General features: G+C 46.9%; 1 protein-coding gene across 3 annotated transcripts in view; it reads left to right on the plus strand.

Annotated features, from left to right (window-relative positions):
• ARHGEF9 (Cdc42 guanine nucleotide exchange factor 9) overlaps positions 1–25,835 on the plus strand; it is a gene marked incomplete at its 5' end in the record, with an annotated part of 119,257 nt that overhangs the window by 86,765 nt on the left and 6,657 nt on the right. For 2 of the 3 annotated variants that reach the window (XM_084269024.1, XM_084269026.1), the window contains 3 exons: positions 6,179–6,310; positions 20,969–21,212; positions 21,915–21,983. In XM_084269024.1, coding sequence (XP_084125150.1) covers positions 6,179–6,310; positions 20,969–21,212; positions 21,915–21,983 — 445 coding nt within the window. The remainder of the gene's footprint in view (positions 1–6,178; positions 6,311–20,968; positions 21,213–21,914; positions 21,984–25,835) is intronic. The other variant, XM_084269025.1, reaches the window with a different exon arrangement.

Raw genomic sequence — 25,835 nt, forward strand, 5'->3', positions numbered from 1 at the left:
GCATCACAGTGGCTTCCCAGTCTCTCCAGCCTGCACAGCAGTGCCAACAAGCAATACCAGTGTGGACATGGGGTGTGCAGCACAGTCTTCCTTGAGACAGTTGGAAAACAACACTGAGTACAAGAAAGCAGAAACCAGGAGAAAAAAAATTATCAGTTCAGACTTCACCAGCAATCTCACGAGGGCACGAGACAGATACTCCCCAGTTCCCACTGTAGGTAACACTCAGGGTTGTTTCAGCACAGCCAAGGCTCAGTGTTGAAGCACATAATGAAATCTTTGATTTGGAGAAATGTCTGGTTTTCCTCAGCATCTCTAGCCTAACAGTTTTGACTCTCTGATTTGGAATTAAGTTTTCACTTCCAAATTTACCTGCATTTTGTGAGGAGGTGTTGGAAAAAGGTGTTGAGAGAGGAAGAAAAAATCCAAACCAAACAAACAAGGTTTAGTGAGTGAATGTTTGAAATGTTCTTCTACAGAAAAGGGTGTGTACACATCTTTTTGCAAGGAGAGGGTCTGATCCTAAACCACATGGAAAAAGTAGAGGTATGTCCTAGCTCGTTGAAGAGAAGGGATTTTACTGAATCCCATGGACTCATGCCAGTGTGTTTCAGGAATCATTTTTACCCCTCAGGATTTTCTGCATGGCCTGTGAAGGTGAGTTTCAGGGTCAGCATTTGAAGAATGCAAATGTCCTCAAGTTAACCAAGGCTAGATTCCTTTTTTTTCCCCCAAGAAGTCACACAAACTGAGTCTGATGGTTTAAATTGGAAATGGATCCAAGAAAGGGTGGCCTGAGTCTCGTGGCAGCTGACAGCCGTGCTGTGGCAGCCGGGGCGTGAAGTCTGAAGGAATTATTGGCAGCTTTGTATGAGGAATGACTGAGCAGAATCTTAAGGAAAGATGCTGATCTCACTGACTCCTGTAAATTAGAAATAATCCCAATCACTTTAAAACATGTTCCTGTACAATTTGTGGGGACGTGGTCTTGACCGAAAAGCCTGGATTGGATTGTTGCCATGTGTGACTCACTTCTTTATTTTGTAACCCAAATTTCCAATATACAAACAAGCCCAGAGAGGTGCTGCCCCTGCCTACACTGAATTCTCTAGTGCCTTTTGTCCTTCCAGTTTTAATGGCGCAGAATGTAGGGCTTCCACCACCTCCTGCAGAGACCTTTCAGTATCTGAGAGCTCTTGTTGTTATGAAGTGTTTCCTGATGTTCAACCTCTATTTCCCTTCGCTCAGCGTCATCTCCTTACTTGCAGTTAAATACCCTCAGATCACAACAGTGACATTTGAAGGCAGGCAGGCAAACCCAGCATGCAAAGTTAGCTGGAGCGGGTTTGGAACAGCCTGTGACGTGTCCTCTGGGTCAGACTTCAGACAGGCCAGACAGACCCATCCTGGGCAGCCTTTTCATGCTCAGTCCCTCCTCATGCTCCTGCCCTCTGAGAGCATTAGACACCTCAGAGGTTAGTAGGTGAGATCTAGATATATGGACACACACCTAAGTACTATAAAGAGATGATTTCCACAAAGCCCATCATCATCTCAAAGTCCTTGTGAGCTCCGGTTTGACCCACCTTAGGGCTCCTGCGAGCCCATGGAGGTGTGTGGACGAGCATGCTGCTGTGCCCTGGGCAGGGTAATGGGCTTACCTTTGCTTGGGTATGACTGTGGTGTCCCACAGCAGCAACGCCACCCTTGCTGAGTGCCCATCACAGGCGATGTGGAGGTGCAAAAGACATCGGCGCCTTTGCACCCCTCAGAATTGCTCCATTTGATGCCTTCTCATACAGCTCTGGAGCCACGGCAAAACAAAATAAAGCAGCAATCCCTGCAGCATTTCAGGCTCCCTCTCTGGCCCTGGGGGCAGCTGCCAACAGCATTTTCCTCCCTTTCAACCCAGTTTTTCTCAGAAGAGGGAGGGGATCTACAGACCCCCAAGCCAGTGATGGGATGTTCTGCACAGGGTAGAGCCTTGCTCATCAGCCTGGATTAGTTTAAAGTTGATATTTAAACATATTACTTTGGTTTGTATAGATATCTATATTTATATTACTACCAGAGATTCCCATGGGTTGTCATTTTGGCAAGTTTTGAGAGTATTAGATTCACATGAAGGGAAAAGTACATATAATTGAGAAATATAATGAACACCATCTTTTCAAATGCCTTCCCATTCTTGTATTTACGGGTCCTTTAAATCAAGCCTTGGTGCCCTTAATTATGTAATGTGTAATAGTTGGCCTCAGCCTAATATTATGTTCCTGAATCCAAGAATGACATGAAAAAAAGGATGCATGCAGCCAACATACTGTTTTCAAAGTGAGGACAGCCTGATGAGAAATCCTTCTGGGGAAAGAATTGCATCAGGGACTGAAACACATCCTTTTTTTTCTTCTTTTTATTTTTTTTTCCCCAGCAACAGAAGGTATCAAAAAATGAGCCTGATGAAAAGGACAACATCTCTCTCGCTTTCTTTTTTTCTGATCTTTCTGTAGCCCAGAGTGCTAATCAGCCTGTCAATCTCTAATTAAAGAACAGCAGTGTCAGGCAGAAGAGAACCCTGCTCGCTGAATGTTAACTAGGGAAGGGGATTTTGTGCCCGGCAGCAACAGCAAAGAGCCATGTCAGGAGGTGGGCTCGGGTGCAGGGGAGCAGCTCCGATGGGCTGATGAGCACTTTGGAGCCTGGGACAGTGTCTGCTCAGGGATTGCTTGTGGGAGGGAGGAGTGGGGCACACCGGGAGCTGGAACGTGCTGCAGCTCGCAGGACCATGCCTGCCCTTGTTATGTTGGTGCTCCTGAGAGCACTTCTTTTGTGACACTAGTAAAAACCCTTTGGTTCCTCCCAGTTCCTCATTACAGAAAGTGATGGTCACCTATAATGTAACTGGGCAGCTGGTGATCGATGTCTTTCTGTAACAGCAGGAGAGCTGACCCTTGGCTTCAGCACTTGGGATTAGCCCTGGGACTTGGGATGTCATTCTAGTGCTGGCAAGCTCAAGAGAGCATGAAGCACACATCCAACCTAGATCTGGGTGACCTTCTGCTCCCATCACTGCACTCCAAGTTGCTGGGCTCTACCTGTGTCTGCATGAAGAAAAGGAGTCAGCTTTCTCCCTGCTGCCCTTTGTATGTAGCAGGATGCACAGTGAAAACCCAGACACAGGCTAGGGAGGACTGAGATTTTTTTTATTACATGCTTATGGGATCGGTAACTCAGGTTGGAAGAGGCCTCAGGGGGTCACCTAGTTTTCTCTCAGCTGTTTGGCCACTGTGCTCCGCTGAAGTCAGTGGGACATCTGCCAGTTCAGAATGACAAGAAGTTCAGCCTCTCCCATTTCCAGCTATATTTCTCTTATTTTAAAACATGGAAAAGGAAAAGAAATTGTTTTACCTAATTTTGTGTGGGATCAGAGGGATCCAGGCCAGAGGAGGACTGGGAGAGACATTGTGGAAAGCCTGCCTCGACTCAGGCCCAAGTGTGGAGGCTGGAGTAGCCATGTTAGCAGCGAAGCAGAAAAGCAACCGCTTCCCTCCTTGCCCACCACCCTGCAACAGACCCCGTGAGCTCCCCCAGTAGGGACACTTCACTAGCAGAAAACATTTCATGCTGTTCAAAGAGGTGGTATGACTGTGTCAGGGGAAAAAAAAGCCTTTCAAGGTTCATTGCATCTGCTCTGGGAGGTCTCACATGGGTGTATTGCTGCGGCAGCCAAGGGCTTGAGGAGCAGGCAGGGCCATGGAGATGCTGCTCTTAGGGACCAAAGGCTGGCCAGCCATGTGCTAGTCCAAAATTATTTCCAGTATTTCCACATCTGCTAACCCAGCAGTGGATCTCTTCTCTTTCTAGCCTATAGACTGTGTATGTAGAAACTGGTTTCCCAACATAAAAAATGCAATACAAATCCTATCAGTTCAGATCTGAATTGTTTTGGTTTATGTTGCTTGCAGGGACTCCCCGTTTTGGATTCAGCTAATCAAGTAGAAGTGTTTACAGAGTCCTCTCTGTGTCCTCAGGCTTGTGATGCTACCACAGGAGTAAAAGACAAAACTGGCTTTCTATTTTTAGCAGCCAGCCTCTTCTAGGCTCACCCCCTCTCATACCATGGGCTTGCATGAATCTTCTTTGTATAGGCTCATGTTGAGGCAGGAGAATCCCTAACTTCTGGAGCTGGTGTGTTTTCTTCAGGGCTTCTTGTCCAAGGGCTTGCATATACCTGAGCTGTCACAGCAGCACATGGGGTCCCGGATTCTGGCCAGGAGGTACCACGGCTGAAATCATCACTCCCTGACATCATCCTCTTGAGACATTGCATGATGCACGGCCTGGCCCAGTGGGGAATGACCCTCCATGTTCTGGGGAAGTTACCCCTAATTAGGCCTCCAGATACTGCAGCCCCAGAAGTGAGATAGGGGTGGATAAATACCTTGCTAAGGCGATTTGAAAGTCTGTGCTGCAGCATGATGATGCAGCGACTTAATGAAGTTCCTGTTGTCACGGGGCCCAGGGACTCGGTCGCTTCCAATCAATGCAGAGAGGTTAATTACACATTTACCTGAACAGCAGCCTGAAATCCTCACCGAGAAATTAGAAGTGAGGGTGACTCTTGGTTGCTTTGGCAAGGAGTACCAGCAAAGCATGTTTGTCTAGATGCTCCCCATGGCTGGCTGAACCTTTACAAACTGTTTGAGATTTTGGGATGGTTTTGTCCCAGAAATGGGTTCTAGCTTGGCCTCAAAGCCAGAACTGCTCTAGTTTGAGCCAAAAGAAAGGGGGGGGAGGGAACCCCAACCTAACACACTTTTCTATCCCTTGCTCCTGAATGACAGAATTGTGGGGGTTGGAAGGGACCTCCAGAGCCCATCAAGTCCAACCCCCTGCCAAAGCAGGTCCCTAGGACAGGTCACACGGGTTGGCATCCAGACAGGGCTGGAATCTCTCCAGAGAAGGAGACTCCACACCCCCTGGGCAGCCTGTCCCAGGGCTCCCTCACCCTCACTATGAAGAAGTTCTTCCACAGGTTGGTGTGGAACTTCCTGTGCTCCAACTTGAGGCCATCGCCCCTTGTCCTGTCCCCACAGACACTGAGAAGAGGCTGCCCATTTCCCCCTGTGTCCCACACTTCAGATACTGATAAACATCTATCAGATCCCCTCTCAGTCTCTTTTCTCAAGGCTCCTGCTCCTTACCTTTCAGCTGAAGTCATCCCACTTCCTTGTGGTGTTTCAGAGTGAGAGATACCCTTGGGATGCCCACAGGGCAGGTGGTGGTGAATTCACGCATTTTTAATAAATAGATTTTAATTAACTTTTTAAAAAGTCCAGCTCATCCCAATTAGTGGAGGGTGACTGCATTTGTTCTCTTGGAGAGTGGGAGAGCGAGTGCTGTGTTTTCAAGACCATCTGCTCATGAATCCTTAAAAAAAATTGCAGAGGCAAACAAGCGTTAGCCGGAGGCAGAGAAGGGGTGAAGGCATTCTGGCAGCCGGCCTGGGAGGCCTTGCCAGCTGGGGGGGCTGGAGGCTGCCAGAGGAGCTGGGGTGGTCCTGACAGTTTTTTGGAGATGGGAAGCTCTAACGAGCTGTGGGAGAAGGGGCTGGAATCGCCTGCATGAGTGGGAAGAGAGGTGGCAATCTGGAGGGGGTGTGTTTGGGCAGTCTCACAGGCGGGGGAATTGATATCCCAGTGACAATGACTTTGATAGCTGGCCTGAGATTTCAAGAGGGGATGTGCTTTGGGATGCTGTTCTAAAGAGATGGTGTGCCAGGGGATTTGTTAATCTGAATATAAAGCAGCTTTGTTGTGGGTGGGAGGAAAGAGCTTCGCTCTCAGGATGCCACCAGCACCTGCAGTGAGATCCAGGGTCTGGGGGTACCTGGAGAGGGGGGAACAGGGACAGTTCCTGGAGCAGCTCTTCCTCCATTGCAATGGGAACCATAATGACTGTGCTCTGAGCGTCTGCCCTTTGTTCGTTTATTTCCCTTCCTTCAAAATTACCCCCTATCTCCACTTTCTGGCCCGAGGTCATATCGGGGTGGTTTGAGAGCTGCAGAAAGTCTCAAAATCTTAGCTTGATTATTGCTCCTCCCTGTCCTGCAAAGAGAAATGTATCCCCTGCTCTGGCTGGGAGCAGCAGTTCACTCGGCCTCCTTTTCTGTGCCCTCCAGGGAGACGATATCTTGGACCGCAGCTCAGAGTTGATCTACACAGGAGAGATGTCCTGGATTTACCAGCCTTATGGACGGAACCAGCAGCGTGTTTTCTTTCTCTTTGATCACCAGATGGTTCTCTGCAAGAAGGTAAGGACATCCAGGGAGAAAGCAGCATGGTTAAGGATGTGCCATGGCCAGGCTTTCCAGTCCAGAGTGGTTTTTTAGGGCAAGGTGGCTGTTTGTTACACGTGCAGAAGAGGACATAGGTAGCACTGAGGAAGGGCAATGCATGTGCTAGCAATACTGAATTACAGGGTGGGAAGTATACTGCAATAGAAGGATCTTTATGCTCACAGCAAATCCAGGCTCTGCTTGCTCATTTCATGCCTTTCTCTCGTGTGCCCCTTGTTTGGCTCGCTGCCTCGCTTCTACTTTTGGGTTTTGGCTGCAGCATATGATGTGGGATTAGATAGCCCTGGAATTTCTGTGTGAACTATGAAGCCTGGCGCTTGGGCAGACAACTCAATTACGGCAATAAAATGATGATTGCTGCCTCTCAGAGAAATAGCGGGCGGCTGCCTGGGCTGTAGCAGGGTATATGTGCTGTCACTTGGTGAAACACATTTTAAGCCTCATCCTCATGGAGCTGCTGTGCTGGATTTTATAGGGCGTATCTCTGCCACAAAACCTGTCAGGAAAGTAGAGAGAAGTAGCGAAGAATGCTGATGCTAATGTGTTGTAGTATTAATAGCAGCAGGTGAACTGTGTTTCGGAGCAACTATGTGAAGCAGCAGCATCATAGCTGTATTGCTGTAGTCCTGCTAAGGTGATCCCAGCTCATTACCATCACAACTGTTCGAAGTGAAGTGACAGAGCTCATAAGTCTTGGGAGCCTCTGTCTCCTGACAGGCTGGGACTCGCTGACATTTCCACTGCAGCTGCACAGATAACCGTGCACAAGGGAGTCCCCTGGACCGGCTTCAAATGGGAGCGAGGGCGAGCTGCAGATGTCTGTGGCCAAACACACCGGGGCTGTGTTCCTGTCACGTCTCATATGCTAAGGAAAGGTTGAGCGAGACCTGTGCCACGTGGCAGCCCTCCGAGGAGTGCCCTGCCGCTGCAGGAAGCGGCGTGGGTGGGGGTGTGGGTGGCTCCTGACTCACCGCGACATCACTGCCCGCTGCCACGCTACGCGGAGCTGTGGCCTGTGCAGTTCAGTGGGTGGCACTTTCTTCTCCTGAGTCATGGTTGACTGAAATTTTGCCTTCTGGAATGTTTGTGCTTATTTTTCCCCTCTGCGTTTCTGTGCCTTTTACTTCTTCCCCAGCTCTGCTGCTCTGTGGGTTTTGGGGTTTTTTTTACAATAACAGATGTTCAGAGAACTGTCAGAGTGACTCTGGAAGTATATAGTGGGGTTTCATTTTTAATCTTGACCTCCTACACTTTGATTGTGACCCTGAATTTCCGATTCATAAGACAGCATGTGGTTTGGCTTCCTCTGGGCTGGATCCAGAGAGGTATCGAGTGTTCCCTCAACTCCCACGAATATCAGAGTGGGGATTTCCATGGTCATCAGTATGAGCAGAGAGCGTTCAGCAACTCACAGCAGGCTGCTGCTGGGGGCTCGAAGGGCTGTCTCGGTATGCAAACAGTGGTGGTGTGACACTGTCCTCTTCCCTTGCGTATTCAAAAGGCATTTGGTGGGGAGGGGGGGTGGGCAGCGGCAGTGCTGCACAACAGATGCCTCCATGGGCAAACACCCTGTAGATTTTAGCTGTTTCAGGCAGCACGGTGGTCTGGGTCTTCCTGGAAGAGAGGTTGGCTCCATGGCAGGATCTAGCAGGCTTTTCTGTCACTAGCTGAGATCTTATGGGACAGGATCCCCACTGACCTTTAAGTGGGACAGAACAGAGGGTGGTGACTCACCTGATAAGCCTGATATCATGGGCACAGGGTTCATACCTTGCTGAAGGTTGCCCTTCTGCATCTCTTCTTCAGCAGCAAACTGCAGTTGTTGTTATTCAGTGTTGGGGTAGGAAGGAGAAGCTGTAACGCTGGACTCTCCTATCTGGATATTTTTTCCCTTGAACATGGTTAAGAAAGATTGTTGGAGTGTGGAATTCCAAGGAGCATTGGCTCACATTTTAGGATCATGTATGTTACATAAAATAAATCTGAACAGCTCAAAGCCTGTGTTGTCTTTACCCTTGTGTCAGGCTTTGCTCTTACACATCCCAACGGGCAACCATCCAGCAGGATAACCTCTGCTGTATCATAGAACAGAATCACAGAATCGTTTAAGTTGGAAAAGACTTTTAAGATCGGAGTCCAACCATTGGCCCAGTGCTGCCAAGCCCCCCACTAACCCCCATCCCCAAGCCCCACACAGCTTCTAAATCCCCCCAGGGATGGGGACTCCACCACTGCCCTGGGCAGCCTGGTCCAGTGTTTGGCAGCCCTTTGTGGGAAGAAATCATTAGTCATCTGGAATAGGCTGCCCAGGGGGGTTGTGGAGTCTCCTTCTCTGGAGGTATTCAAGACAGGACTCCTACCTGTGTGACCTGTCCTAGGGACCCTGCTTTGGCAGGGGGGTGGACCTGATGATCTCTTGAGGTCCTTTCCAACCCCTACAATTCTATGATTCTGTGCTCTCCAACCTGTCCCTGCCCGACTACAACTTGAGGCCGTTTCCTCTCATCCTGTTGCTCGTTATTTGGGAGAAGAGACGACCTCTTGGCTGCACCCTCCTTCCAGGGAGCTGCAGTGCTCAGGTCTCCCCTCAGCCTCCTCTTCTCCAGACCCATACTCAGTTCCCTCAGCCACTCCCCATCAGACCTGTGCTCCAGACCCTTCTCTGGGCACGCTCCAGCCCCTCAGTGCCCTTGTAGTAGGGGGCCCAAACCTGCACACAGCTCTTGGGCTGTGGCCTCACCAGTGCACAGGACAGGGCACAGCCACTGCCTGGGTCCTGCTGGCCACACTGGAGCCAGAGCATTATATCCCTGGGGCATTTGTAGTGAAACACCATTTAGATTAAGGTGTGGGAAGCTAGGACCAGCCTTCTTTACCCTGTGCTTTAAAATTATTCTCCGAGAGAGATGAAATATGACCCACCCATCCCTGTGAGCAGGGATGCTGGGGTCTTCCTGAGCTCATCACCTAGCTGTGATACACCTGCAGAACAACCCCAGTAATGCCAGGCATTACATGACTATAACAAACCAGTTGCTAATACAGTTCAGCTGTCAGGAGAGGAGTGATGGCACTGGTTAGTCCAGGGGCAAAGCTCAGACCCTTCCCTGGTTGCCAGTTGAAGTTCCAATCCTGAACATATTTCCATGACCCCCATGTCTGGATAACTGATGGGACTTCAGACTGGGACCTAGTTTGTGAAAATGAGTAATTATAAACGGCTGCATTCAAACACTCTTGACAGATGTTCCCTCTGCCAGTATGGGTATATTTAAGTCTCTCTTCCAAGCAGGGAACTTGCACTAGGATTTACGAGGCCTGCATGCATAAGAGCAGGAGCAGCAGGTGGAGGAGCTGACGCTATGGCAGCCAGCTTTCATTCCTGGCAAATGTCTTGAAAGGCAACTTGGAGGAGGGGGGGAAATTTTCACAAAAAAAATTGGTTTCTGAGCTTTACAAATAAATCTCTGTGGCTTAGATTTTGCCCTCAAGAGACCGCACTGATCACTTCCTAATATCCCACTGAATTATTTTCTGGTGCTAGGAAGGCGAGTAGTTTAATCAGATGAAACAGCCATGTCAACCATGTCAGTGTTCATTCAACTGCGTGCTGAAATGCCAGTGGATGTGGGTAGGTGCTGCAGAACATTTCCAGACCCTGTGTCACAAGGGGAGCACTGAGTTTGGATGTCTGCGGTTCCTGAGAAGGAGCCCCTGGCAGAACTCATATTCGTTGCAGAGCTGGGGAACTTTCTGCTATCGGATTCATGTCAGGCTCTCCTAATGAATTTCCTGCCCCTGTTTCCTGAACCAGGGTCTGGGGCCTTGCATGAGCATGAGAGCATAGTGGTGTGCTCTTCAGCACGGGCTGTAGATTGGTTACCCTAATATGCAAATGCCTTTTGGAAAGGAAGAAGGGAATAAACTCTGTAGGAAGCAAGCACTGGCCTCAGCTTGACTTACCATATGTCTATAATCAGGAAAGAAGAATACATATTCCAGTATGCTAACCACAATTACCAAGAAATGAAGTCAATCCTTGATGATGGTAGCATTAAAAAATGCTGCCTTAAAGGCACAGGGTCTACTTTTCCTATCACCCTGAAGTTGAGAGAATTTGACACGGAGATGCTTTAAATTTGCAAATCATAGTACTTAACATCCAGGACTGTGACACACAGCATTAATTATGATCACAGCTTGTTATGTTGGGGGATGCTCGAGGTGCTTATCATGTAATAGATGAGGATCTTCTTTTTTCTGTTCTGGGTAACAGTTTGGATTTCCCCAAGGGGCTCGAGAGCATTGTGGCATTTGGTTGGAAATGACAGGATGAAGTAGGAAGGGTTAACAGAGTTTTTGCAGCAAATTAACGCTTTTCTTTCACTGATAGCAGAAGAGCCCTTGATGGGGCTCCGTGTTTAGTGTTTTCTGACAGTGCAGAAAGATCTGTGACTGCATGAAACACATTGAGTTTTCATTTGCACTTTTTATGTGTCTCTGGTAATCAAGAGGCGCTGCGAGCTCCAGCTTGTGGTTTATTGCTATTGCTGTCTTCCCTTGAGCTCTTGGAGCAGAGTAGGTTGGATGAGAAGCAAAATGAGACCAGTTTAATAGCAATAGCCAGACAACCAGCCAGAAATAGCTGTGCTATAGGAGAGAGAGTAAATAAAATAATCCTGTCAAACTCCATTGCAGTTCAAGTTTCCAAATGGGAAGATAAAAGAGACATTTCAGAGCTCTTTTAGTGTAAGAAGGTCTCGTTCCCATATCGCTTCTGTTACAAACATCGGGGTAATCTTTGCACCAGAACAACGGCCCTGCTTTTATTACAGGCTGAATAGGTCTCCCAGGGCTAGCTGAAAATCTTGTTTGCAAACACAGAGCAGCACTGGGACAATTCTTATTACTTCAAATGGGTTTTTGACCCACAAGGAACACTGTTTGACTTTTGCAGCACTTGCCACCCCTTCTCTCTCCCTCGCAGTAACTCAGATCTCCATGAAGGGCCACGCTTTGGGTCAGGCCTGGGTCCAGCCTGCAGCAGGGTGGGAAAATGGGTCAGGCTGTTTTCCATCAGGAGCTCGGTGTGCCACACTGACCTGCAAGACACACTGCTGTCTGAGCTACTGAGGTAGAATGGGATGAACACAAGGATGACCGAAGAAAACAAACTGGCTTGATCACAGCCCCAAAGCAAAGTGTAATGTGAAATTTTTAGAGAACAGTGTTTCCACAGCCCTGCTGATGTAGCCCCATGTTCATGCCCAGCTGGTCAGTCAATGCTGCCTGCAGACAGGTTTCTTTGGGCCCAGACCATAGAGCATGGTGAGGAAGTTTGATCTACCTGTTGGTCTCCTTAGTTAGCAGATAGCTGAACACGAAGGATGAATCCCAACAGTTGAGAGGATGTATCTTAAAACAGCTGGGAAAAAGTACTTTAGCTTTCAGATATGGCATATTTGAGAAAACATTCCTTCTAACAGTCAAAACAGCCCTGCACCCCTTTGCTTGGGGTATGCATGTGCCAGTGGTGTGCCCTGAGCATGCTGTTGCAGGAGGACTCATGCCAATGGTGTGTGGTGACCGAGCAGCACCCTGGCAGCACCAGCTACCACTCTGCTGACTTGGGGTGGTGGGTGCTGCCTCGTTGCTGCTCGGTGTGGAGAGAGGGAGAGCAGACTCCAGAGAGAGGTCACCGAGATGCAGGAGGGGTGGGGAGAGGAACATCAGGGTCAGCCAGATGAGCCAATGGGAGGAGGCTGGGAGAAGCTTTAGGTTGTTAGTTGCTAATTCAGTGGTAAAATCCAGAAAGGGCTGAATTTAGAGTCCTTCACAGTCTATGGTTTCTGTTCTGGATAGGGAACGGGATTAGCCTACTCATGTAGTCGTACAGATATGCAAGATGCTATACAATACGCTCTGTGACGAATTTATCGCTCCTGTAATTACAGTGGGTGTAAATTTGGCCCATAAGCAAAACCTCCAGAGCTGAAAATCTAACCCTGCTCCTGCTGTGGCCATGCAGCAGCACAGTCTTAAGCCCCTGGGAGCAAACTTGGAGGTATCAGAAAAGCCAAGCAGCACGTCTGCAGAAGGGTTTCCCGTCTCTTCCTGTTATTAGTTCTTTGGAAATGCATTCGACCTCAGCTCGCTGCTTTGCAGCCAATGGGACTGGGCTTGAGGTAGAACAAGGCATCAAAATGCCACTGATGTTCCACTAAATATATTGAACCAAAATAGCATTTCCACATAAATGCTTTGGGCTCCAGTCCTCCCCCACTCGGATCCCACACTGCAGCTTCGTGGAGCTGGTGAGGATGAATCAAACGTCTCTTTCCAAACTCAGGAGACAGACACTGCTGAATAATTTGGCAGGAATCTGCCAACCTCCCCAGCACAGCTGTCCTTGTGCAAGGAATTGTTACGTAAGCGGGTGTTACAGAGATTTTGGCTGCCCTCTTCCCATGGCAGTCCCTGGGGAAACTTGGAACAATCCATTTGGCCCATCCTAGGAAGTTTGCAGTAGGAAAGGAGTGCCCAAGGTTGTGTTAGGGAGGTGGTGTTACATCCCTGTTTCTAATCCTCATAGTGTTTTCAGGCTGTGCTCTGCAGACCCCACTTCCCGCTCCTGAGGGCTGGCTCAGCCCAAACTGCTGTGTCTGACGGGGTGATGGCAAAGCTCACAGTCACCTGACATCCACTGAGTCACCTGACAACCACTTAGCAGGGCTTGGATTTATTTTCTGATACCAAGAATGTTTAGGAAAAAAACATTCAAAGGGTTCGTTGAGTTTTAGGGTCTCCTTTGGACAGGAGAGGGGCTCAGTTTTGCAGTGCACTGAGGCTCCGGGGTGGTTGATGATAACAGCGCATAACTGTCCCATCCTAAAATCAGCCTGCAGTAGGATTCGGTTAAATGAACAAATGCAATGGAAAATTGTGTTCTTGGTGTTCATGAAAAGCAGGCTGGGCTGCTTTCTTCAAAGGGTCACTCTGAGGTAAATTAGATTTTAAAAATGTAGGCTCTGAATCTTGTTTTTTTAAAGCCAAAGAACATTGAAAGCCCTTATGACTACAGATACCCAAAGACATGGCAAAGTGGCAGTGTGCCATGGTCTCATTGCTCACGGCAGGTTGGGCAGAGTGAAGCTGGAGAGCAGGCAGGGAGGGAAATTAGGACAAATTCCAGGAGTAAATTGAAATCCTCCGCTCACTCCTCTTGCTTCTTCCAATCCCGCTCTGCAGTCACTGCTCAGCTCAATGAGAAATCATCAGAGGGGGGTCTGAGACCTAAACCTTGGTGCAAAAGGCAACTCAAACCCTTTCCAAACCATGGGCTGGTGTTTGGGTGCAGTTATTATGGAGCCTGGTTTAGTCTTTTCTCAGTTCTATATCTCTTGTTCAGCAAGCTGTAGAGCTTGCCTGGACATGGGTCTCTCTTCAGCCTAGGTCTTGGATCCCCATTCTCCTTTGGTACCTGAAGAACATGTCATCTTCTGGGCAAAAATGTTCTGCAAGGACAGCTGCTGGCATCCTGAGCACACTGCTACCTTGCTGCCTTGTCTGTGTCATGTTTTGGTTATTCATGGGTTCAGCAAGCGCTGGCTTTGCTTCACCTGTGTGTGTGGCCTTCCAGCCCCACGAGTGCTCACAAGGGCTGTTGCTTCACCAGCAACACTCCTCATTCCAAGCTGTGGTCAAGGTAGGGAAGGGGAAAGGGTCTGCGATCCAGGGGCTGCCTCTGCCACCTCCAGAGCCTCCTCTCTGCCTCCCTTGGTCCGCAAGTTCCCAGTCCCCAGGTGTGTGCAACACCAAGCTATTCTTACAAGGCTTTGAGCTGTTAAAGCTCCCCCATCAAAGGCTTTCAGTGTGTCTTTCACAGATTGCTTATTTACAGCTTCCAGTTGCCCTAGAAAATCAGCCAATGTCCTTATCCCCTTATAGAGCTGGGGAAGGACTGAGGGATGGCTTGTGTTTCACCTGAAGGCCTGCAGCCAGCCTCTGGAGCTGCTCTCAGAAGACCTGACTGCCATTGGATTGTGCAGGATTTTGATAACCAGGAGGCCCAATAACCTACAGGTGCAACAAGAAACTCATAACAGATTATTCTGTGGTTTGGCATCTTTTATATTGTCAGCTTGTAAGAAGGATCTAATGACTCATGGCTGGAAATGGCTCTTTCTCCTCTAGTGTTTTACAGCTGATTTGTTTTATGCATGAGAAGCAGAGTGTGACTTAGCATGGAGTAAACCATAGTGCTTGGAAAAAAAGGTGCCATCCTAAAATCATAACCCTCACTTAAGACCTCTCCATCCATCCTTGCAAGGCAATAAAGAAATAGGAGACGTTTCCCAAGTGCCTGGAGATGGCAGCACACAAAGCTCACAGGAACTGGTGTCCCCAGGACACACACCGGCCTGGGTTCTCTCCAGTGCTGAGCCATGCCCTCTGACAGAGGGGGAATCTTCCTCCTCATGTGCTCTGTGCTGCTGAAGCTTTTCATTCTAATGCCATTTTGCACTGGCAAGCGACAGCCCAGGCAGGTTGCCCTCCTTGTCACTATTGTAGTTCCTCTGCTGCATCCTGGGAGAGTTTGACTTTTGCAGGGTCTGGCATGTGTAGCGATGGCCTGGGGTACTCGTGGCAGAAAAAAAGGGCTTGATTAAAGCTAGAAAGCAGGAGGAAGCAGTACTAAGAACAAGAAGTCCTTGTAATAGTAAGAGTTTGCCATGGTCTAACCTGGCAGGCAGCTGAAACAACCACACAGCCCTTCACTTGCTCCCCCCAGTGGGATGGGGGAGAGAATTGAAAGAAGATAAAAAAACCACTGGGTAAAACTTTTGGGTTGAGATAAAAGCAGTTCAATAGGACAGGAAAGGAAGAGAATAAAAATACTGATAAAAGAATATACAAAACAAGTGATGTATGGCACAATCGCTCACTGCCTGAAGGTGATGCTCAGGCAGTTCTCAAGCCAAACTGCCTCCCAGTCAGCCCTGTTATATACAGACCATGATGTCATATGGTATGGAATATCCCTTTGGGCAGCTGGGGTTGGCTGTCCTGGCTGTGTGTTCCTCCTTTTTTTGGGCACCCCCACCTTCTCGATGCAGGCCAGTATGAGAAGCCGAAACATCCTTGACTGCTTGGAAACAACTAAAATATCAGTGTGTTATCACTATTACTCTCACCCTAAATCCCAAACACAGCACTGTACCAGCTGCTAGGCAGAAAATTAGCTCTGTCCCAGAACAGAGTTAGTGCACAGTGCTTTACAGTCACAGCCCCTCCTACCTGTAGCCCCTGCAGCAGTTTGGGGGAGTTTTGTGGAAGCCACATCCCAACTTTAGATCTTGAGGTTTGCCAATGGAAGTTCAGCCTTGGTTTCCTTATGATGGTCACAAAGGAGATTTTTTGTTGTTGTTTCTTTCAAGCACAGCTAAATTCACCTCCCCCCTTCAGAGAGGGACGGTGAAATGGGGATGTTTAAGTCAGAGTGAGAGCATGAGAAAATGGCCCACACAGCTCGCATGGACAGGAGCATCCCCAGAACGCAGATGCTCCCCTGGGGACAAGCACAGTAGCTCTAAACTCCCACAGAGCAGCTGCAGGGACCAGAGTCGTGGGTTCACGGAATGTGTCGAAACTTGGTGTTCCCATCACATCTTACTTTCCTTGCTTCATCTTTTCCTTGTGAATCCTGAGTACATATTACGTGAACAGACGGCAGGGAATTATTCAGAAGAGCTTAATTAACCTCGGCTGGGGAGAGAAAAGGAAATCACAGAAGCTGCAGGGTAAAAAAAACAAAAAAAGACCATAATTAGACAAATAAGTGGAAATGACCCAGATGCATCCGCTCCTGAGGAGCCAGCGATGCAGTTTGGGTGCTGTCTGCAGGGGCCGCAGGTTTATGTTGCTGCCCCTTGGGCTTGCTGTCCCAGCCTGTGCTCTGGGGCTTTTCCTGCACCGCCCCTGAAGTCCGGACTCATCCTACCTGCTCTCACTCCGTTTTCTCCTCCGTTGCCTTTCTCTTAGATCATCGTCAAGATGCAGAGCTGGGAAGGGCCCCAGGAGATTAGCTATTCTCTTCACAGGATTAAGTATACTCAGATCATCTCTGATGGATGTTTGTCTAACCTTATTTTTTTCAAATCTCCAAGGAATGCTGTCCCAAGACTTCTCTAGTTTGTCTGTGCTGCTGTTTAGCGACTCTTAGAGCTAGAAAGGGTTTTTTTCCCAAGTATCACATGCTATTTGCCCTAATCAAAACAGAGAATAACTGATCGCCAGCCTGCTTAGAAGAGAAGCAGCTTTCGCATATTGGAATATTAATAACACATCCCCTAGCACAGCTCTGTTTATTTGGCCTTTCCCCACTGTTCAGGTTTTCAGGGTCTCAGCTTTAGCTTTTTACATTCTGTCCTCTCATCTGATTTAACTGAAACCAGAATAATTTTGGATGACATCCAAAGCTGGACAGCACAGACCAGCTAGTCGTCATCCTGGCTTAACGATGGCAGGGACAATCTATAATTCTGTACTAATGTAGCCTGTATCTAAACTAAATTCTATAGTTTAATGATTTCTTCCTAATTCTCCTGTATGGTGTCCCTGGGATAATCAGGACTAAAAGCCTTGACCCAGCTCCCATTTCTGCCCTCCCCTGAGCCTAGCTCCTTTCCATGGTGTGGCTGCTTGCCCAGCTGAGAGTGCTCCATTTTGTGTGTACATATTTACTTCATCCTTCTCACTGTAGTACTTAAACCAGTCTGTTCAAACCATCCATTTTCACCCTCAGCCACACATCTGCTTTCCTTTATCTCATGCAGGCCTGTTCGTGTTCCACTTATGTGCTGGAGGAAAGGAGAGGTAGTCAGTAATGGTACACACAACAAGGTTCATGTCCCAACACTGCTACAGGCTTTCTGTCCACGCCTTACAGAGACCCCTCACAGCAGCATTGCTTTCATTGCCTGCGTGTCCCCTGAGTTTTTATCCTCTTGTCCCCATGTATAAAAGCTCATTAAACCAGGGGTTTGGCATCGTTTGCTGTATGACTCTCATGTAGCCTGGATGAGTTTCTAAATTTTACTGAAATCAGTTCTAGTGTAAGCCAAGTGCATTTGCCCACGCTTCACTAAGGAGTTAAGTAATATATGTCATTAAGGAAGATATTAAGGAGCACTGTTACGATTCAGCAGTATGGGGTGTTGGGCCATCTTGTCTAGACAGAGCTTTTGCCAAGAAAAGTTGGATCAGGTGATCCTTGAGGTCCCTCCAACCTGGTGTTCTACTGTTCTGTGATACGTGGTAAAACATTCATAGATCAAATAACGATTATGTTTACCATACTCTGGATGTTAAAGTTTAGTCAGTTAGTAATTAATATCCATTTATTGGCTGTTGGCAAGAAGAGGGGGAGTGAGGAGAAGTGGTAGTAGGAAACACCTAACCCCTTAGAAGTGACATAATGCTGTTCCTAATCTGCTACACGGATGGAACTTCCTCAAGGCCATGTGTGTATGAAGTACATGAGATGTTTATGTGCTCTACCACTGTGAAGAATAAAGGCTCTCTTGAAAACCCAGGGTACTGATGCTGGAACATCTAGTCAGTGGGTGGAGAATGGTCCTTCTTTTTTGGAAGTCGGAAAGCAATGTATGGGGCAGCACCCCACACTCGGGTAGTGTCAGGCCTGGGCTTGTTCTGAGCCCTTCAGCTTGGCTGTACCTTATGGTTTCATTGTCCCCACCCTGTTAGCACCTTCCTCCACTCTGAGCCTCCCCACACTCCAGGGACTGCTTCTCCCCCAGAAAGTTCCTGCCAAGTGGGAGGTTGGGACAGATGAGAGGAGAGGTGACTCATTCCTTCTAGATTCCTTATGAAATTTCTTCTCAAAATGAAAGTAAAAGTGGCAGGCAGAAGTGTTGTGCTTGCTGCCTTTCCCTCATTCACCTGTGTGCTTGCTCAAGGACAAAACCACAGCATTTCTTCTTGGTGTGTTTTCCACATGCAGTCCTGATAGCTGAGCTGGTTCTTCCCTGCTCCTCCATCCTCACCACCACCAATATTCCATGGAGCTGTTTGATTTCCAAAAGCACTCGGATGATTCCATTACCCTCTCGCTGCTCCTTCAGCAGCTCCCTTATCTTCACATCTGCTGCTCAGCAGCACCTGCAAAACACGGGAGCCTCTGGACCGCACTGCAGAAGCCATGCGGGAGGCAGGGACTGTTCCTGCCGCAGCCGTGCCAGAGGAATGTGTGGAGCAGTTCAGATGTGTCCAAAACTGATGTGTTGTCCTCTGGGAGGGTAGCGACAGCACCAAGCTGTTAAAACCTTCAATCAGCTAAGAAAACCTTCACTCAGCTATTAAAAATGGCCTGTGATGTTTCCTAAATCAAAACATTTGATTGAAAAGAGAGGAAAAATGTGTCTGGAATGTGTAAGAAAAAAGTGAGGGGTTGTTTTTCTGTATTTTCAGAGCTTGTGAGAAAGGGGGATTGTAAATATTCCTGTAATAACTTTTAGGAACAAATCTCTACATAATTGTGAATAATAGTGCAGAGCAAAGTATGTTTGATCCCGCTTCACCCATCCCTCTCCCAAGGACAGCCTGTTCAGCGTTGTGTTTGGAAGTTTGCAGCATCAGTCCCCTCCAACTGGGAAGAACAGCTGCTGGTAGAGCTGGTGTAAGGAGCACATCTTTTTTTCCTGTGAGGTTTGTTACCAAGTTTTTTGAGAATGTGCTGAAGATAAATGCTATTTCTAAGAACTAGTCCAAGACTCAAATTTAAACACAGGGCATGGTATTGATTTAATTGAGCCAGTTTAGTGTGATGCTCACAGCCTTTTCTCAGCACTTCACTGGGCACAGAGGGAGAGGAAAGAAGCAATTTTCCAAGTCAAGACAAAACAGAAAAGATTTTCTATTGCATATTCAGCCTGAAATACCCTTTTCTTATGTTTCAGACAGCATCACTACTCAAAGCCTACGTACTATAGTAAGGTATTTGTCCAATACATTTATTAATGGATTTCCAACCCTGCAAGAGTGTTCTGGAGGAAGGAGCCAGGTTTTAAAGGCTCTACGAGCTTCTGGGCAGTGCCCTGTGCCATGATCATTAATACTGTCTGGCAGATCCCTGAGCAACTTTGCAAAAAAAAAATAATTAATGATGTACATTCCAAGATTAATGATTTGTTTCAAATAATACTTACTGCTTATCATTAAAAAAACCCACCTCACTACTAAATCTCACATATGTAAATAAATGCTGTACACTGATTTTACTTTCCCTCTTAAGAGAACTCTTTGATGTAGTATTTATCTTAAAGGCACTCTCAAAAATCAAAAAGTATTTAAGTTAAATTAATTTGACACACCTAAATATTGGCTTTTGAGAGTGGATAGAGGAAGGAAATCTTGATTGTGTGTTGCTAAATTTGGCTTTTTAAATATGTATGCCTTGTCATTTGAATCACCTTACGTGGCCAAGACTATGTAATTAACATTCTATTTTCTGATGATCTTTTTTTGTTATTTGTCTCTACAAAGACATAGAGATGTGGGGCCAAAGCTTCTTTTACACCATTGTAAATCAGGAATAGTTCTAGTAGAGGCAGGACAAAACTTGATGCACAAAGCTGAAGCAAGTGTGAAGAAGGTAAGGAGGAAAATGGGAAATGATCTGTTTTATTTACAGTTTATCAGCATCCACAATTTCACATCTGTGATTGACACAAAAGATCTCAAACCACTTTTTTTTAGTGTCACCTCTGCCCACTGCTGTCTCCCAGCTTCCGGGTCCACATGCACTCACATTTTGTCAGGGGGGATCGTGGTAGCCACAGAGCTGTGGGTGTTTTCAGATGACTTCTGAAAACTTTGTAATGAAGACTGTTTTACTTTTCCCTTCCCAACCTAGAGAAATCAGTTCTTGCTGAAAAACATGGGGCTGGAATAATCAACTTGGAAAGGAGATGACGATGGTTGTAAAGGTTATGAACATCAAGGAGGGAATCAAGAGGTTAAAGCCAGGGTATCATGCAACAGAGATGGGAGTTCTTGGAACTGATAACCAGGGTGGTTTTCTTGCCAGTGAGTTGTGGATAAATGGGAAATGGGTTCCCGGGAAAAGGGGCAGGGATCTGTCTCCCCTGATGATGAAAATGTGTTTGGAAAAGAGGTATCTGCACTGCCAAACGTGCCTGAGCTGATTTCCAAAGATCTGCACTTCTGCAGAGCCTTCTTTACAGCACAGGAGTGCCATCAGGCCAGTGGTTGGTATTTTGCAGTTTCTGGTCCTGTGGAACAGAATTACCCATTGTGGAAAATGATGGAAGTGTGTTACCTACTCAAAGTCATTTCTTCCTGCTTACAATCAGAGTTTTGCAGCATGAAGATTTGCATTTTGTTCTTTCATGCCTGTGATCTTCCCTATTTGTTTAGCCAGTGACAAATGTATTCACAGCAGATGAGGCTCGAAGAACCTGACCAGGTTTCACCACTACTTCTTTCTCTTCTTCAGCCCTCCCATGAATCCCTACAGAGTTCAGGCTCTGTAAGTATCTTATGATGGACCCATCTCTCCTTTTCTCTCTGTAGGACCTCATACGAAGAGATATTCTGTATTACAAAGGTCGCATAGACATGGATAAATATGAAGTGGTGGATATAGAAGACGGGAGAGATGATGACTTCAATGTCAGCATGAAGAATGCCTTCAAACTTCATAACAAGGAGACTGAGGAAATGCACTTATTCTTTGCCAAGAAACTGGAGGAGAAGTTGCGATGGCTTAGAGCTTTCAGAGAAGAAAGGAAGATGGTAAAAGAAGATGAAAAGATAGGTGAGGAATATGAAATGAATCTGAAAAGAGATTGTTGGTAATGATTAATTTAGCCCCAGCTATTGGAGAAACACACATTTTTGTGTAGTAGTATTCCAGTTCAACTTTGTTTGAATATCCCTGGTTGCTCTAATAGTCATAAAGAGGTCTCTTTCCATCTCAGCTACTTTTGGCCCTCAATAAACAAATCCTGCCCATAGCTTCAAGCCTGGACCTCCGTGGGTGTCATGAGAGAAGGAAGTCTTTGGCCATCTGACTTCAGAGTCTCCTGGCTGCATCATTGTTGCTTTAGTTAAGCATGTCTCACGCAGGGTAGGAGGGTGGCAAAGTCAATGACTTACCAGCCATGCCCTTCCTCCACATCAGCCTGTATCCAACGACAGTTCAGGCTCGGTTTGCATTGCTCAGCTGTAAAGCGTTGGGCATATTTATGATACTGTATAAATAATAATGGGTCTAATCTTACTTTTCACACAGCCCCTGCACAAGTGAGATTACAAAGAGTCCTGCCCTTTCAAGGAAGATTTGCTTTTCAGTAAAATACCTGCCCGGGCACACAGCTGTCTGGGTGATGCTTTGCCACCTAGGGCATTCTGTGTTTGCCAAACAGTGCAGAACATTTCCCCCCCCCCTCCTCCCCAAAAGATAAAGTGGTTTTGTAAGCAATCTTCTGAATTGTGTTTGCCGTGTTCCCTTTTCCAGGCTTTGAAATTTCTGAGAATCAAAAGCGGCAAGCGGCAATGACAGTAAAGAAAGTCAGTAAGCAAAAAGGTAACCGGCAACACGCACTGTGCCTGGTGATGTGAGGGTGGAGCGGGCTGGGCTGAATCCTGCTGGGTTAGGATCCAGCATCCCCCTTGAATTTCCCCCTCCCCTTTCTCTTTTTTTATAAAATACCGTTTGTGCTTTGTATTCTTTCTTAATGTATCTGTGGGCCAAATTAATCTCTGGTCTAATGTGGTTGAAGCCAGTGGAATTTCACCAGAGATGAATTTGAACTCGTGTCTCCAGTCTGATGTCCAGAAGCTGTCCCTGGGGGCAGAAATCTATCTATCTCAGTTGTTTATCTCAGGCTGAAACAGCAGTGAGTGCGGAGATGTGTAGGGGTTCTGCTAATTCCCAAAGTCTCCTGTTAGCAAAGAAAGATGGCTAAAGTACTTGGAGATGGTGAGGGATCTACCCCTGTCCTGCTTGTGGGAAGGGGACATTTATGTTTCCTGCGGCTACTATAACTTTTTATGGACAGCACAGTAGCATCAGCTCTAGGAAATAAAGTATCTTAGTAAAGACATTATATTTCTCTAATGTCTAATTCATTTCCTCACCCGGGCAGGCTGCAGCCAACTAACAAATGCCATGTGAGATACTGAACAGAGTCTGAACTGGCCAAACAGCCAGTGTTAATTACCTCTCGCAATAACTCTTGCAGCTACAGGTGTTGAAATAGTAAATACAGAGAGAAGGTCAGAGAGGTCATTTCTTCAGGTTTTCCAAAGCTTCACAAAGTCGTAGACATACCGATTCCTTACCAAAGTACCACGGCCCAACTAGGCCTGTGAGTGGGTTTTGAGAGAACGTAGCACTTCGTGGCTGTAGTCAGTTCCAGGCAGATTTGTCCCCGCTCTGTACAGGCAGTGGGTTGTTTCTTGCAAAAGTCAAAGGAGCTTTTTGCTTTCTGCCTCACCTGTTTGTCGTCTACTGGCTTTGCTGGTCCAGTAGTGGTTTGCTAGGCCGACTGTGAACTCCTTGGTTTGCTGTGTCTCTCCATTGTCATTAGTCTTCTCCTCTCTACTAACTTCCTATGTTGTCTTCTGAGATGTTCTCTAAAAACTCTCCTGGCCAGATTTTCTAAGCTCAAAGTATGCACACACCCAAAAGCAGGCCCAGGGAAGCATACCTTACACGGTGTACCTGTAGGTCAGGCTGTAGCGGGCGCTGTCACGAGCTCAGATTTGCAGACTCAGCCCTCACCACTGGCATGCCTGTCCTGCAGCACGGAGCGACCACGGAGATTATGGCAACTGGACAATCAGAGCAACTGATTTGCATGATGGCCACAACAAAACCACTTTTTAATTATGATTTGCTGTCAAGAAGTTATTAATTAATTATGGCATTAATTAATTAATAATTGTCGTGTTCGGTCATTAAGTGACACGGTTCAAAGGTGCCTGAGCATGCCTACCAGTATTCCCACTGAAATCACTGGACCTGCGTCCCAACAAATACAATATGCCTAACGTACTAATTTCTTACACAGCAGTTGCTCTCTTGTTTTCTCTCTTTCTCTTTCTCTCTGAGATGAAAAAGGAGGGGCTATTATCTTAGACGTCTCTGACTATAAAGTTAATTAGCTTCTAAAACACCAGTCAGCATTTCTTTTATGAAGAATGAGCTTATGCTAGAACTCTGGCAGTTCTTTTTATGAGATGAAGTCCTCGAGTCAGACAGAACTTCAGTCAGACTCCAAGCATTAAGTGAAGTGAAGCCTGGTTGTTCTACTTAAGACATAAAATCTGCAAAACAACACATAGGGTCATTAAATTAGTAGCTCTGTTTATTTTGTTCTACATTGAGGTAAGTCTCAGCTCAAATTAATTAATTTAAGTACCGGCGTTGACTGTTCTGCTGAAAACTCTTTAGTTTTCTTACTCTGTGGTTTGCTTGTGCCCATGACTCAAAGAGAGCCACGAGGCTGCCAGAGCAGGGACTTGGTGGCACTGCTCAGAAGAGGGAGGTAGGAGGAAATTCCTGAGGTGGCTTTCAGTGCCTGAGTGTTTGACTGTACCTATGCCAGGAGATTGCTGCCTGCAGGCACCGTGTGCTGCCTTTGCCCCCGCGCAGCCTCCCACAGCAGCATCAGAAGGGGCTTTAGGTTGGTTTTGGAGCAGGAGGTATACCTGGAAAGCAGTGGAGCCCTTCAGGAGCAGGAATACTTCCACCTCACTCAACTGAACTATTATTTGCATTTAGGGTCTCAGTGGCGACAGCAGGGCTGATGACTCAACAGCCCAACCTGGTGTGTTGAGAGCTCTACTCCTGTGTCAGTGAATGCCTATTACAGACTTGTTTCTAGATTATCTCAGTTGTTCCCTCCACCTCTTAAATGGGAAACCATGGTAATTTCCCTGTCACGGAATACTTAAGGAAGAGAGAAAAGCCGTGAAGGAGGTGAAATGGAAAATGCAATCAGCTTTGTTAGAGGTGAAGCAGAAAAACATTTTTCAAATAGTATAAACTGCAGCTTATTCCATGTGCTGTTGCACCACCCCTCCCAGTAGTATTGCTCTGGAGCTGGCTGGCATGTGCTTCAAAAGGAAGCATTTAAACCACTGCTTACTGCAGCTGGGGAGGCAGAGATGCTGAGAGATTGGCTCATAGCAGGAGAAGAAACCTTAAAACTCTGGGGTTTAAAGTAATGGAAACTCTGTCCAGGTGATTAAGAGAGAACACAACTTTTCAGTGTTTGGAGAAGTTTTTGATCCCCAGGTAAAGGCCCTCTGTTTGGCACAAGTCAGGCTCTCTGGCAGCAACCCCCTCCTGCCCCTCACGTCTGCACTGAGATGTGTGCACACACGCAGTGCCGGGCTTCTTTCCAAATTGATTTCATGATGCACAAGGTCAGATTTCCAGCAATATACTAGGATTTGCACTACTTATTGGATTGGACAAAGCATAATCATATTAGACCAGGTGCCTTAAGACAGCATTAAACCAATTCTTGGCCTTCTTTCAGTCCATTAGACATAAAGTAAATGGGTAGCGTTGGCTCAGCACCTTACCAACAGATAGAGAAAAGGGCTCTTTGTTGTCTTTTTTTCTTTTTGCACTGATTGTTCAAGATTTTGCCTTTTGGTTACTGCCCACTAGTTCTTTTCAATGTCAGTGTGGTAACTAGGCACAGAATTCAGTGTGGTGTCTCCTAGAAAAGTAAAGTAACAGAGAAATTTATTTGTCTTGACTTACAAAAACAACAAAAACCACAACCCCCCTAGATGTTTTTAAGTTACAGCCGATCGATTGCACAAGTTTTCTGCAGCTAAGCCTGGGTACCACCAAGGACCTTGGCAGTATTAAGGTGGCAGTAAGCTGTGCTTCCAGAGCTGTGCTCATTACTGACTAAAGCAGTGGAAATGAGTCTAAAGTTCCCTTGAAAATGTATCTTTTGTGGGTGCCCAGTCCATCCTTAGCACAGCCACCAGCTTATCCAGGGTACTTTTCCCATTTCTAAGTGTCGAAAAACAGAAGGCTCCTTTAGTGCCTCTATCCATCAAGGGCTTCTATTCTGTTGGCCACTTTTAATCTCCCCTTAGTGATTAGTGGTTGCAGCTTTTAGAAACATTCAGTTACTCTTCTGATCCCCAGCTTTGTCCCCATGCAGGACAACGTGGATGTGTAAGGGATTTTTGCTCACGTTCCCTTAAGCTGCCAGCCAGGGCTGTCAAGATTAGAGGTTCCCGTGCCTGAGAAGGAGACCCTGAAATTTAAATTTCCCACTAATGTCTCCATTTCGAAAAATGAAATGTCTGTTCACATTTAAAGAAGTGACCTTAGTTCTGGGTGGGAGGGCTTCCCATCCTAGGAGAGCTCTTAAGCCCCCTGTGCTCTGAGCCAGCTCCTTCA

The sequence above is a fragment of the Gallinula chloropus genome (genome assembly GCF_964237585.1).
Source record: "Gallinula chloropus genome assembly, chromosome: 11".
Lineage (NCBI taxonomy): Eukaryota > Metazoa > Chordata > Aves > Gruiformes > Rallidae > Gallinula > Gallinula chloropus.